The sequence below is a fragment of the Capsicum annuum genome, chromosome 9 (genome assembly GCF_002878395.1).
Source record: "Capsicum annuum cultivar UCD-10X-F1 chromosome 9, UCD10Xv1.1, whole genome shotgun sequence".
In the NCBI taxonomy this organism is placed as follows: domain Eukaryota; kingdom Viridiplantae; phylum Streptophyta; class Magnoliopsida; order Solanales; family Solanaceae; genus Capsicum; species Capsicum annuum.
In genome coordinates this window covers 4,365,452-4,378,435 of record NC_061119.1, presented here as the reverse complement: position 1 = coordinate 4,378,435, position 12,984 = coordinate 4,365,452, and the positions used below count along the sequence as shown (strand labels likewise).

The 12,984-nt window shown below is 31.6% G+C and overlaps 1 protein-coding gene across 2 annotated transcripts; it reads left to right on the top strand.

Annotated features, from left to right (window-relative positions):
• Positions 1-45: 45 nt before the first annotated feature.
• Positions 46-3,838, top strand: LOC107842247. 2 transcript variants are annotated; one of them, XM_047396023.1, is made up of 6 exons: positions 46-495; positions 1,666-1,763; positions 1,905-1,976; positions 2,148-2,272; positions 3,257-3,329; positions 3,420-3,838. In XM_047396023.1, the coding sequence occupies exons 1-6, from the start codon at positions 210-212 to the stop codon at positions 3,522-3,524; spliced, it is 759 nt and encodes a 252-aa protein (XP_047251979.1). In that variant the 5' UTR covers positions 46-209; the 3' UTR covers positions 3,525-3,838. The 2 variants fall into 2 exon arrangements, with proteins under 2 accessions (XP_047251979.1, XP_047251980.1); XM_047396024.1 differs by lacking the exon at positions 3,257-3,329 and having other exon boundaries at positions 47-495; positions 3,726-3,838.
• Positions 3,839-12,984: the final 9,146 nt, after the last annotated feature.

The following is a 12,984-nucleotide window of genomic DNA, read 5'->3' as shown; positions in this document are numbered from 1 at the left end:
TAATAAATATCATACTATCTATTCATTTCATTTTTATATATATAATAAAACTATAGTATATAGTCGTGTCACTTTCTTTGCCTTACCAATTTTTCTCTTATCTCCAACACCAACAACTACTAAAAATTTTGCCTACAACTATATACTAAAAATTCTTGAAAATATAACCAATCCTTTTTTTTTTTTTTTTTTTTTGCTTTGTTTCACCTATGGCTAATATGTTGAATGCTTCACAAATTGCATTCACAAAATACCCTTCTTTTTCTTTATTTAATTATTATCAACAATCTTCGAAGAATGTAGTGTTTGGCAATGCAAAAATAAGGGGTTGTTTGGCTACTACTTTAGCTTACAAGAAGTTGAATTCTAAAAATATTGTTGAAATAGTGAAAGAAGAAAATGAAGTTGAAGAAAAATTTTCTAGTAATGAGAGTGAAACTCTTTTGTATTCATTCAGTCCATTGCCATTGATGTTTATTGCTGCTCTTCCTGGAGGTAAATTAATTAATATTTGGTCTCCGCTGACAAGTAAACACTTTAACTTATTAGAGAATGCATATCTAGACACGTCAACTTTTAGTCTCGACTGACAACTAAACACTTCAACTTGTCCCCTACATATACTATGTCTGAAGGACATCTGATGCAGACGTGACACATAAAATTTGGAGGTGTTTGGATGATCATCTTGAAGTTGAAGTGTTCAATTGAACACAATGGAGACGAGTTGAAGTGTCTAGGTGTGCGTGCGCGCGTGCATACTCGAAGTTGAAAGTGTTTATTTTACAAGTTGGGACCAAGTTTGAGTGTCTGTTTATAATAAAGTAGTATGTTAGTTTAAGAAGAGATAGCAATATCAATCAAAATAAATTTGACCAAGATTTCAGTTATAGAAACTTTGGAATGATTTGTAACAATATTATTTGTAGGCTATGTTTGTTCGGGTTATCCAAAAATGTTGTTGTACTCGTGTCAAATATTCCAAAACTGCACTAGTTTTGGAGGATGTTCCGGTTGACACGTGTCATATATTTTAAAGAGTCCGAGCAACATAGTTTGTAGGACGATATGAAACATTTTAGGATGCCTAATAATAGAGAAAAGGTCATATCGATTGTGATGAAAGGAGTTCCAAGTTACAAATATTTGTGTGTTACAAGTTAATCTCTTAATGGAAAAGGGACAAATATTCCCCTGATCTATGAAAAACGGTAGTATATACCTTCCGTCATACTTTGGGTACACATATGCCCCTACCGTTAATGAAATGGTACTTATATGTCCAACGGTAGGGGCATATGCGTACCCAACGTATGACGGAGGGTATATGGGTATATACATGCCATTTATCATAGTTGGGGGTATATTTGTCCCTTTTCCGATCTCTTAATGGTTGGGATGCTAAGTAAACTTTGCATTACTACTACCTGCATGACTGCACGACTCTAACCGGCAACCAAGCGACCCCTTGATGGTTAGAATGCTTAGTAAACTCTGCATTACTACTACCTGCATAACTCTAACCAGCAACCGAACGACCCCTTCATATTCAGGATGCTAAGTAGAATGTAGTTTGGATTTCTTGTGTTATTGTCCTTTTTAGTTTTTGGTTTTACCAAGCACAATCTTGATTCATTTATCTGTGATCCTATGGACATGATTCAGCTGGAACGATAAGATCTCTGTTTGGGCCTTTCGTTGAGCTTGTAAAATCATGGAATCTACCTGATTGGCTTGTACATTGGGGACATCCTGGTAACATGGTATGTATTCTTTTCGATCCATGTTCCGTTACTAACAAACACCAACACGGATCGAGGATGGATTCTGTAGGTTCAACTGAATACATTGCTTTCCGGTTGAAATGAAGATTGCTCTTATTATGAACCTACCGACTCTTTCAGGCTGTTGTGCTCTTTGCTATGGGTGGTTATGGAACTTACCTTGGTTTTCGGATACGATTTTCTGATGATGTGGTAAGAATTTATAAGAAATGTTGTTATCATAGCCTCTTCTCGTTATGCTCCTTTCTAATGAATCATACGGTGTTAACACGTCTCGGTTTTTCCATATAATTTTGCTTACTATACTTGCTGTTGTAGCGTTATAAACTGTATTGTTACTCCTGTTGCCGTTGGGATTTGTAGGAGGAAAAGGCGAAAGCCAAAGACTTGCATCCGAAACTTCTAGGAGGAATGTTCTTCTTCTTTGCTCTTGGAGCTACTGGTGGAATAACATCTCTACTTACTTCAGATAAGCCTATTCTTGAAAGGTACGTTATTTACGGCGTGTTTGGTACCGATTGGAAAATGTTTTCGATTTCATGTTTGATTGGTCAAAAGTTTCGAATAACGGTTTTTATTGGGAAAACAAGTTCCTTAATGATAACGACTTTCCTGGTCGGAGTAGGGAAAACAATCGAGTTAAGTAAACGACATTCCACGTTGATCGTCTCCTTGCACCCCCCACTCAACCCCGGAGCCAAGTTTACCCCATCCAATAGTGGTGGGCCGAGGATTTTCACTAAATGGGTTCAAAATATGAAGAAGTGAGCACATTAAGAAGCCAGGGGGAGTCCAACACCAATTATATATGCATAAAAAGAATAATTTTAACTATGTATAAGCAGTGTAACTTTTCGGATCTGGGAGAAAATCGACCGGCAGCCCCCAGGCGGGCTGCGGTGCGGAGCGGCTCTGGGTGGTCCGGCAGAGTCGCTTGGGCCATTTTGGTGGTCAAACGGCTCGAACGGACTGTTTTTGCTGAGTTTCGGTAGGTGTTAGCCCATGGTTCGGTGGGTGGGCCCGGGGCCGAATCTGGGCAAAAATCAACCGGCGGCCCCTAGGCAAGCTGTGGAGCGGCTCTAGGTGGTTCGGTGGGGCCGCTGGGGCCATTTTGGTGGTCAAACGGTGGAAACAGGGCGAACGGGCCATTTTTGACGAGTTTTTGTGGGTGTTTGCCCACTGTTAAGAGGTTTGGATGAACCTCCTCAGCCCTGCCTGGCTTGCCCTTGCATCACAATCATTCTCACCCCCTCCCCCAACACCTTGCCCATCCTATCACTCACCACCTTAGCGTTTGTCTAAATTATACATTAGTGGTGCTCTCGGAACATCAATCAAAACGTACGTAAGAAAATCACTTATCTACTTCCATACCAAACACACCCTTAATCTTTTCCCACAAAAAAATTGAAACTTGTATACATTCTAACAAAATTGGCACACTGATATACATTTTTCTATTTTTGTTGTAGTCCTCATGCTGTTACAGGTTTTATTGGCCTTACACTTTTGACTATACAAACCATTTTACCTACACTATTTGAGGTAAATCCTCTCTAACTTGTTTGGGATTGCGACGTAGTTGATTACTCGATACAGATAGTACGTTATCTTGAACTCGGATTATTTGTTCAGGGAAATCCTGGATTGAGGAATGTACATGGCATATTGGGTAGTGGTATAATGACATTGTTTCTCGTACACGCCGCGCTTGGACTTCAGCTCGGTCTAAGTTACTAAAACTTGTCAATTCATGATGAACGAAGAACTAGTCGATTGGGATACGCTCTATATACTCTTTTTTTTTTTTGTATCGAGAAACGTTTTATTTAGAGGAGAGAAAAATTTACTATTGTTTGGTAACTATAGAAGTGTAGTTCAAATTTGACATGAAGGGTATTTGTATCGAGATCCAATTAAATCCAGAATCGGACATTGCAGGGTTCATTTCTGGATGAGGAGCTTCCGATAAGATTTTTTCTTTGGAGAAAGGACAAAAACGACACTTCAATTTAAACTATTTCCATGAAAATGGTCATAGAATTTAAATTTCACTTTCTAGCCATTTCAATTTACTGGCTTGTTCTTTATCGTTTCTATACGTTTTCTATACAATTTCTATACAAATCTTATACATATAAATATTCTATATGAAAATTATACAGTTTTGATACACAATTTATATAATAACTGTACATTTTTTTTACACGTTTTGTACAACAATTATATAATTTTCCTACACTTTCTATATATTTTTTATATATATTTTATACTTATACATATTTGATAGAACTATACAATTTCTATACATATATTTTATATAGAGACATATTCTATTTAACAATTATATCGTTTTTATATAATTTAATTATTATTTTTAAACAATAAAAAAAACAGAATATTTGATTAGTTAAAAAATTTATAGTAAAAAAAAAATTGAAATATTTTTAAAAGGGTCGAATTGTCCAAGTTGAATACTGTATCAGTATTGTATTTCGACTGTATTACTATTGTATATGGACTACGTAGGCCAAAATGACTCAAATTAGGAAATGACTATAAAGCGAAAATAGTATATCTGACTGACCACTTTTTGAAAAGTTTTTAAACTTGGGCTATTTGTTTTAAGAAGTGCTATAGAATGTCCTTTTCCTTTTTTCTTTTATTTGTCATGTCAAATTACAACAATATATTCGATATAATTTCATAAGTTTCAGAAGGATATAGAGTATACTGTATTTCGTATGTTTCGTATGTATATATAAAATTTTAGTACGATAGTATATTGTTTTTGTTTAGTTCACCTTTAGATGGCAGAGCAGAATAAAGGACAAAAATTACCATATATCGTTAAATTTCTCTATAGTTGCAGCGTTTGTTCGAAAAATTTATGGCTTCTGTGAAGAGGTAAAAGCACAAAAATTACCATACATACAGTTGAACCTCTCTATAATGGCAGTATTTGTTTGAAGATTTTATGGCTTCTACGGAGAGTTATTGTTGTATATGTATAATGACATCTGACGTTCAAATTTCATTTAGCTGTTATAAATAAAAGTATGTAAAATTAAAAAGTGAATGAATGAAAAAGAAAAACATTATTATCCTTTTACAATCCCGATCCATTAATAAGAGAGATGCATGCAGAGGCGGAGCCGAAATTTGAAGTCTATGTTGCTAGCAGGGTTCGAACCCACAAGAGAGAGACTTATCACCTTATTGATAGGAGGGATACAAGCAGAGGTGAAGCGGGGATTCGAAGTCTTATGCTGCTATCAAGGTTCGAACCCACATCTGCAACAGAAGAGAGGCCTTACCAATGGTCCATCTACCACTAGGCCAAGCAGCATTGTTTGTTAATGGGTTCGCACTATATAAATATATACATATATTCAAAATTTAATAGTATAAATATAGGATCTACGTAAAAGCTATTGGGTTCGCCTGAACCCCCTTAAAGTATTGTAGCTCCGCCTCTGAATGCAAGGTATTGATGCTACGAATGCCATAACAAGTGAATCAGAATAAACCCTAGAGCCGGGAGGAAAGAAAGGGCGGTAGATGATAATGAGAAAGGGCGCCGCGTCTGGACGGGCGGAATGGATGAGCGAAAGGTGTCATGCCATGGAGTGGGGAATAGCCCTCGTCTCATGTAAGACAACTAAATGCACCTCGAGGCCGAGGAACTGAGGGACCTTCTCGAGCACAGGATAGGTAATTGAGAGATAGAGCTAGCCTATTCGTTATGGGAAATCAATGCTCCGGGCCTAGCCCAGCTACTGATTGGAAAAATTTAAATAAGAGTGTGCCTAGCGTCTTTCGCTTTCTCTTATTAGAAGAAAGAAGGGGCGTGACTCCGCTCAGCTCGAAGAAGTAGCTCTTTCAATTAATCCATATTTTTCCTCTCGAACCAGTCAAGTGGCCCAAGAGCCACCTCAATCTTATTTTGTTTTCGATACCGTGCATGACATTAATTAATGATGATTATCATAAATATTTTATATTTTATTTTGTACATAATATATTTCTTACAAAATATTATGTAACAATACTTGAGTTTGCTGCTATAGAGAAATCATTTATGTAACAATACTTGAGTTTGCTGCTATAGAGAAATCATTTATAAAGAGTGTACCACTATAATAGATATTATTATAGGTAGAATATTACTATAAAAAAACAATAAAAATCATATCGCTATAATAAATTGTGATTATAATAAGATTATGTAACAAACAGATCTTAATGTATACTTCAATTAATTCCAATGTCCCATCATATGACCAAAAAATAAATAAATTATGACCGACACTCTTCTTCTTTTTTAAAAAAATAAAAATAAAAAAAATAAACACATGTTTGTGTGTTCATATTTTACAAGAAAATGAACCACATATAAACTTTAATTTTATTTGGTATCCGATATTTACATTGAAGTCTGATTAATTTAAATTCATTTCGGGTAAGACCCATTGAGAATGACACTTCTTATTAAAGATTTTTTCATATCTAAGACTCGAATTCGAAATCACTGGTTGAGGAAAAAACCGTCCCGTCCACTGCACCTCTCGCAATCCAATCTTGTAAATTAAAGATCGAGGGGATAATATAATATCGGATAAATCAAAAATTGAGATAAGTCTGATTTTAATAACATAATAACAAAACGAACTTTGGGATCTAGCTAACTTAACTCCAAAAGTTAATTCATAACAATATAAAGAGATTAAATCTCAAATCTCATATTTACTGTTAAAACTGATTTCATTTAATATAAATACAAAATAAAATTAAATCTACTTATCTTAATGGGTTAATTTTGTAAATGCAATAAATGATCTTTTATATTTGGCCACACATATTCATAAAGGGAAAAAGAATATGACCGATTTCTTTGATAGGATCTTTCACTTTAAACATAATATTTTAACTTATCATATTCACACAAATTTTTATCTTATAAAGTAATTACAAAAAATTTAATTAATTATGTATCTTCATTGAATGTATCAGAGGATAATTATGTATCTCGACAGATTCAAAATCAAAATAAATGTATCAAGAGATAATTATGTATCTTTACAAAGAAAAAAATATATCTTAACTATATGTATTATGTATCACGATATACCCAAAATCGAAAAAAAAAAATATTGAGAGCAAAATATGTATCTTTATAAAGAAAAAACGTATCTTCATTGAATGTATTAGAAGCTAACATATCCAAAATCAAAATTTTCAGTAATTATGCAAATATCAGAATTTTCTATAGTTAAACTCAAAAGTGTGAAAATTTATATTATTTTTCCATATGTAAATGCATGCTTGACCACGAAATTCATAGATCAATAACAATAACAAGTTATTAATATATTTTGTGTAATTCTAGAAGTGAAATTTAAGAACATAATATATATTAGCCTTAACCTAGTCCTACTAGTGAGATTTTTTTTTTAAAAAAGCAAAATATACGTCAAGTTTATTTCTATTTTTATAATAAAAATGTTGTTTTTGATATCCCACCAATAATTCCCTAATAATAATAGGGAAAAGGACATGCGGTGGTCATTTTTTTAAAAATGGACACAATTTGAAAAAAGTGGACAAATGTATCTTGTCGGCTAAATTTAATGTATAAATAACATAAATACCAATCCTTTTAGGAGTAATTACACTCTCTTCCACTTTTTTAATTATTTTACTCTCTCTCCTTATTAATATACATAACATAGTCGACATATACATAACATTCTGTGTATATGTTGGAATTTTTGTAATATATTTAGGGAGTTGGGATTTTTTATAATATTGAAAACATAAGTTGTGTATTTGTGTAATTTTTAGAAATTTAATTTCCTTTTTTAGTCATTTGTCCCAATTGGGCACATGTAGTCTCTATACTCTATTGATATACTTTTATACTATATTGATACACTTTTTATAAAAAAAAATAAAAAAATTCTATGCAAGTACATGCAGTCTTTATACCCAATTGATACTCTTTTATACCACATTAATACACTTTTATACTACATTGATACACTTGCAGTATCTATATACTCAATTGATACTCTCTTATACTTGATTGATACATTTTTAGAATGCATGCAGAAACTGTATAGAGTCTTAGAAAATATGTATCTAAATATTAATTGTAGTTAAAAATTATATAGAATGTGTATATCTATTTTCTTTTTGATGTTTGACGTGTTTTATTTATAGTTCATCTTTTGGACTTGCAATAATGTCGGGGGTTGATTTTTCGATTTGGAAAATTGCAATTGAACTATTGAAAAAAGTTGGATTTAGGTTTTTCATTTTGTGTTTGAGTTGCATTATCTACTCCTCAAAATCCTATGTATCTGTTTTGATCAAATAAAGTTCCTTATAGTAATTTCACATAACTTTTTAGATAGTCAATATCATCATTCCATAAATATACATAATACATGTTCCAACGTACAACAATTGTAGTTATGTCAATTTCAAAAAAGGAATAGATTTTGAAAAAAAAAAGTTGCAAAAAAAAAGTATAAAAATAGTGAAAAAATATAAAAGAGTAGCGAATTTTTTATAATAGAATGAGACACCAAATTAAAAAAATAGAACATAAAAATGATAGCAAGATAAAAAAAAAAAAAATGAACTAACGTTTTTTTTTAAATGGGAAAAAATGTGAAATAACTGACATGCAAAATAATCAATGGCTATAAAATGAAATTAGTTTAGTGGTTGATTAAAGAAAATTAAATTATAATGATTATTTAGTTGGAATTAGTTTTAGCGAGTGGATATTTTTGTTCTTTCTCTGTAATAATATATTCAACTTTCACTGTCAATGATTCTATATGTAATAGATCTAACTACTTTTCTGTTTTATAGGTAGGCTGGATCTGCCCTAGGGATCCACACTATTCTTCTCTACAATTTTTCTTTTTCGTTTAGTGTGAGGTATAAGAAATAAATAATCTCGAGATAAAATGAAGATTTATTTTATCTCATATTTGGTGTGAGGTATTAGTTAGGATTAGAATTATTTATGTCACTATTTACATCATAGTGATGGAATAAGTTATCTCATATACATGATGAGACAGCTAATATCGAAATAGTTAATCTCGAAATTAATTAAGAATAATTCATTGGAAAAAAGTTATTCCAAGATTATTAATTCTGAATTGGTTATCTCATCATGTATATGAGATAACTTATACCATCACTATGGTATAAATAATTTCGGTACTAACTAATACCTCCAACCAAACATGAAATAAATAATCTTTCATTTTATTCCGAAATTATTTATCTCTTATGCCTCACACTTAATGATCCCTTAGTTTTATTTTACATGTACTCTATAGATATTTCATTTTACTTATTTTAACAAATTTAGAAAATTTTATTACTTTTTATCATACTATATATATCCTTAATAGTTACAATTATATAAAATAATAGCATTCAAATTTAAAGTTTTCAAAACATCATTAATAAATTCAATTTCATGAAATACATCTCTAAGAGCAGTTCTAAGAGAGCGAGCACCTGAACCCCCTAGACACATTTTTTAATCGTGTATATAGCATTTTTTTTTATGTACAATATTTATAAATATTGAATCTGCTTAACACAAGATTAAAGGTTGATTCCAAGAGGACAAATGATAGTCAATATATTTTTTATTTTTCAAATCTTCTTAATAAAAATCTCTGAATCGACCACTATTTATAATTAAGTCTTTCTTAAAAGATACATCAGATTGACATAAATCAAATAATATAAAATGGAGGAAATAGAATTTTTTTGGCAAAAGAAATGTCAAGATCCAAATCTAGTAATGTCTCCGTTTAAAAAAAGAACGACCTACTTTAACTTGACACAAATTTTAAGAAAATAAAGAAGATTTTTGAATCTTGTGGCCTTAAATTAAAGTTGTGTCAAATGTACCAAAATGCCCTTTAATCTTATGATCCTAAACATGTCATGTGGAAAGTTAAAATTAAAGCATTGCAAAAAAAAATATTTTTTTTTTAAATGAATTAAAAAAAAAGTAGGTCATTTCGTTTTGAAACGGAGGGAGTAGTTATAAGGGTCAAACTACTTTGTGAAAAGGAACAAAAAGACATATCAAATCCTTGTGTATTTGTCAAACATACAGCTACATAAAATAACATAACTATAGACTTTACAAGATATTTTTTGTCACCCAATAAAGACCATATAATATAAGGTTTGACATATGTTTGCAAATTGCAATACTCCATAATTCCATTTTCCCTACATGCCATGTTACTCTAGACGTGCTAAGCATAATAATGCCTTTTTGGTGTGATAATGAGACACATGCTAGATCCGAATCGATTCAGAATTTGAAATTTATGAATTGATTTGATATTATTGGATATATAGTTAAATGTTTATTGAGTTTGGTAATGTATTATTGTGTTTACGTAAACATGTAGCTTACATGATAGACTTGTCCTGAGGTTAGAGTTAGGGGCGGAGTCAGAAAGATCGAGATGGTTTATCGAAGCCTGTTCGGTAAAAAATTACACTATTGTTTATATATGGTGATATTATTTTTTTTTATGTATGAGACACATGCTAGATGCGAAAAGGTTCGAAATTTGAAGTTTATGAAATATGATATTTTCGGATTTATAGTTAAATATTTATTGAGTTTAGTAATGTATTATTGAGTTCACGTAAAAATGTAGCTTACATGATAGATCTGTCCTAAGGTTAGAGCTAGGGGCGGAGTCAAGTAGGATCGAGATGATTTATCGAAGCTTGTTCGGTGAAAAATTATGAGTTCACATAAACATGTAGCTTATGTGATAGATCTGTCCTAAGATTAGAGTTAGGGGCGGAGTCAGGTAGGATCGAGATGGTTTATCAAAGAATGCTCGGTGAAAATTTGTGAGTTCACGTAAACATGTAACTTATATGCTAGATCTGTCCTAAGGTTAGACTTTAGAGTTAGGGGCAGAGCCAGATAGAATCGAGATGGTTTATCAAAGTCCGTTCGGTGAAAAATTATACTACTATTTATACATGGTGAAATTATTCTTTTCTTTTTTTTTTATGTATATATATTACTTGTTGAATATTTTGAACCTCCTTAATAAAATTTTATCTCTATTACTGATCAGAGTAATAAAAAAATTAACGCGGAATATACTTACATTAAGAACAACTTAGATAAAGAATGTGGTGGGATGAATGTAATTCCTTTCTTTACCTTAAAGCTTTAATCAAAGATCTCGAGTTCGAGCGCTAGAACGAAGAAGCCTTTGATATACATAGGGTATTTAGCTTCCTCTTTAATGAATCATATACGCATAGTGAGAATCTGAACTAATCTGGTTAGTAGATTTCAATTATCGATAATTATTAATTATTCAAAAAAAAAAAACAGTGATAAACACTTGATGAGAAGGACAAAAATGTCTTTTAACCCTTTATTTTTTTCCCTTCTTATGCTACAACCTAACATCATGATTTTCCATTTAGGAGCACGATCACAAGTATTATAATCTCCTTATTATTGTTAATTTTTTGTCATTAATTTAACATTTGACTATAGATTTTCTTTTTTTTTTTATCATCTTTTAAATAAAAGAAAATAATGAGGAGATTACGAGTTGATAAATCGAACCCTCGCCGACGAAATAAAAGTTTAGATAGTCAATCAGCTGAACTACTAAAATTGCCCATTTCATCGATCAAAAATGTTGTGGAGTGCACCCCTCTTTTGAGCTATAATCGTCATTGTTGAATTGATTTCTCATGTAATCATCCAATATATATTAATAATTATAATCTCAAAAAGCCCCGTCTTTTGAATGATGTTTCTTGTGTTATTAAAAAATTTGATTTTTTTTCCCCTAGGATCAAGGAAATTAAATATGAACTCTAAAATAGGAGCCTCTATAGTTTATTGGAATCAAACATCTCATATGATATATATGTCTAATTATTTTATATAAGCATGAATCATGTTCCCTTCACTACTTTAGACATGAATATCACATATGAACAATATGACAATGTCAATTAATTATTTATTTAGACATGAACATCACATATATGAACAATATGATAATAATGTCAATTAATTATTTGGCTAAAGTATTTCAATTTATAATCTTTGCCACAGCCTATGCTCTCCGGGTGAGCACGTTATGCGCACTGAATAGATTTTCACTCTATAATAGCCTACAAACCACGCAACGAATGTAAATCGCAATAGACTAGCCCTTGATGTTCGTTTTGTTTGTTACTCGATGTCCATTACTTGTAAAGAATCTCAATTAATCTGAATTCACCCCCTGCTAGATTCATATTAAAAAACAAAGATAGCATCGTCTAATGAGAAAATTTCTATACCAACTATTCAAACTCGAGATACTTAGGATAATTAAATTTTATTAATTCACCACGATCCTTGTTGATTCTTAGGAAACCTATTATCTACCTACCAACTTTAGAAAATTAATCTAATATTAATATGATAAAATCATAATATAAGTCAAAGACAAAGAGTAGGTAGCTTTTCTACTATGGTATATGGTCAAATTTAAAAGTGACAATCTACCAAACATAGTTGTAGGTGAGTTAAAAAAAAAAAGACAACTAGTTTATCAAATAATAAATTCGAAAGTATTAAACAAACAAATCTAATTCTCAATGCACAATGTACAACTCCACAATGCAAACTCACCAACCAATTTGGTTTTATTTTTAAAAAATAAAAAATTCTCACCAAACTCAACAAATATAAAAATTAGAAAATAAGCTTAGTGGAACATGTTGCCCCACGTACACCAACAACAATTGCGATTTTATAATTTAGTCCAAATGCTATTTTAATTTTTTTTTTTCTCATTCGGTGTCTAATATTCGTATTGGAATTCGACTACTTCGAATTCGTGCCATGTAGGGCCCCATTCGAGGGGAAAGCGCGTCCTACCAAGGATTTTCCATACCCAAAACTCGAACCCGAGACCTCTGATTAAGGAAGGAACAACCCCATCCGCTGCACCACATCCTTTGGTGGTAATGTTATTTTAGTTATACCGACATTTTTACATGAAATTAGTAAAAGAAAATAATATGAGAAATATACAATTAAAACACAAACACACAAAAAAAAAACATTAAGCCTAGTTTGATTATGATTTGTCACTATATTATTCGT

Coding starts and splice junctions, on each gene's coding strand:
- LOC107842247 (XM_047396023.1), top strand. CDS start 210: ATGGCTAATATGTTGAATGCTTCACAAATTGCATTCACAAAATACCCT. Junction 496..1,665: donor TATTGCTGCTCTTCCTGGAG/GTAAATTAATTA, acceptor GACATGATTCAG/CTGGAACGATAAGATCTCTG. Junction 3,330..3,419: donor TTTTACCTACACTATTTGAG/GTAAATCCTCTC, acceptor TTATTTGTTCAG/GGAAATCCTGGATTGAGGAA.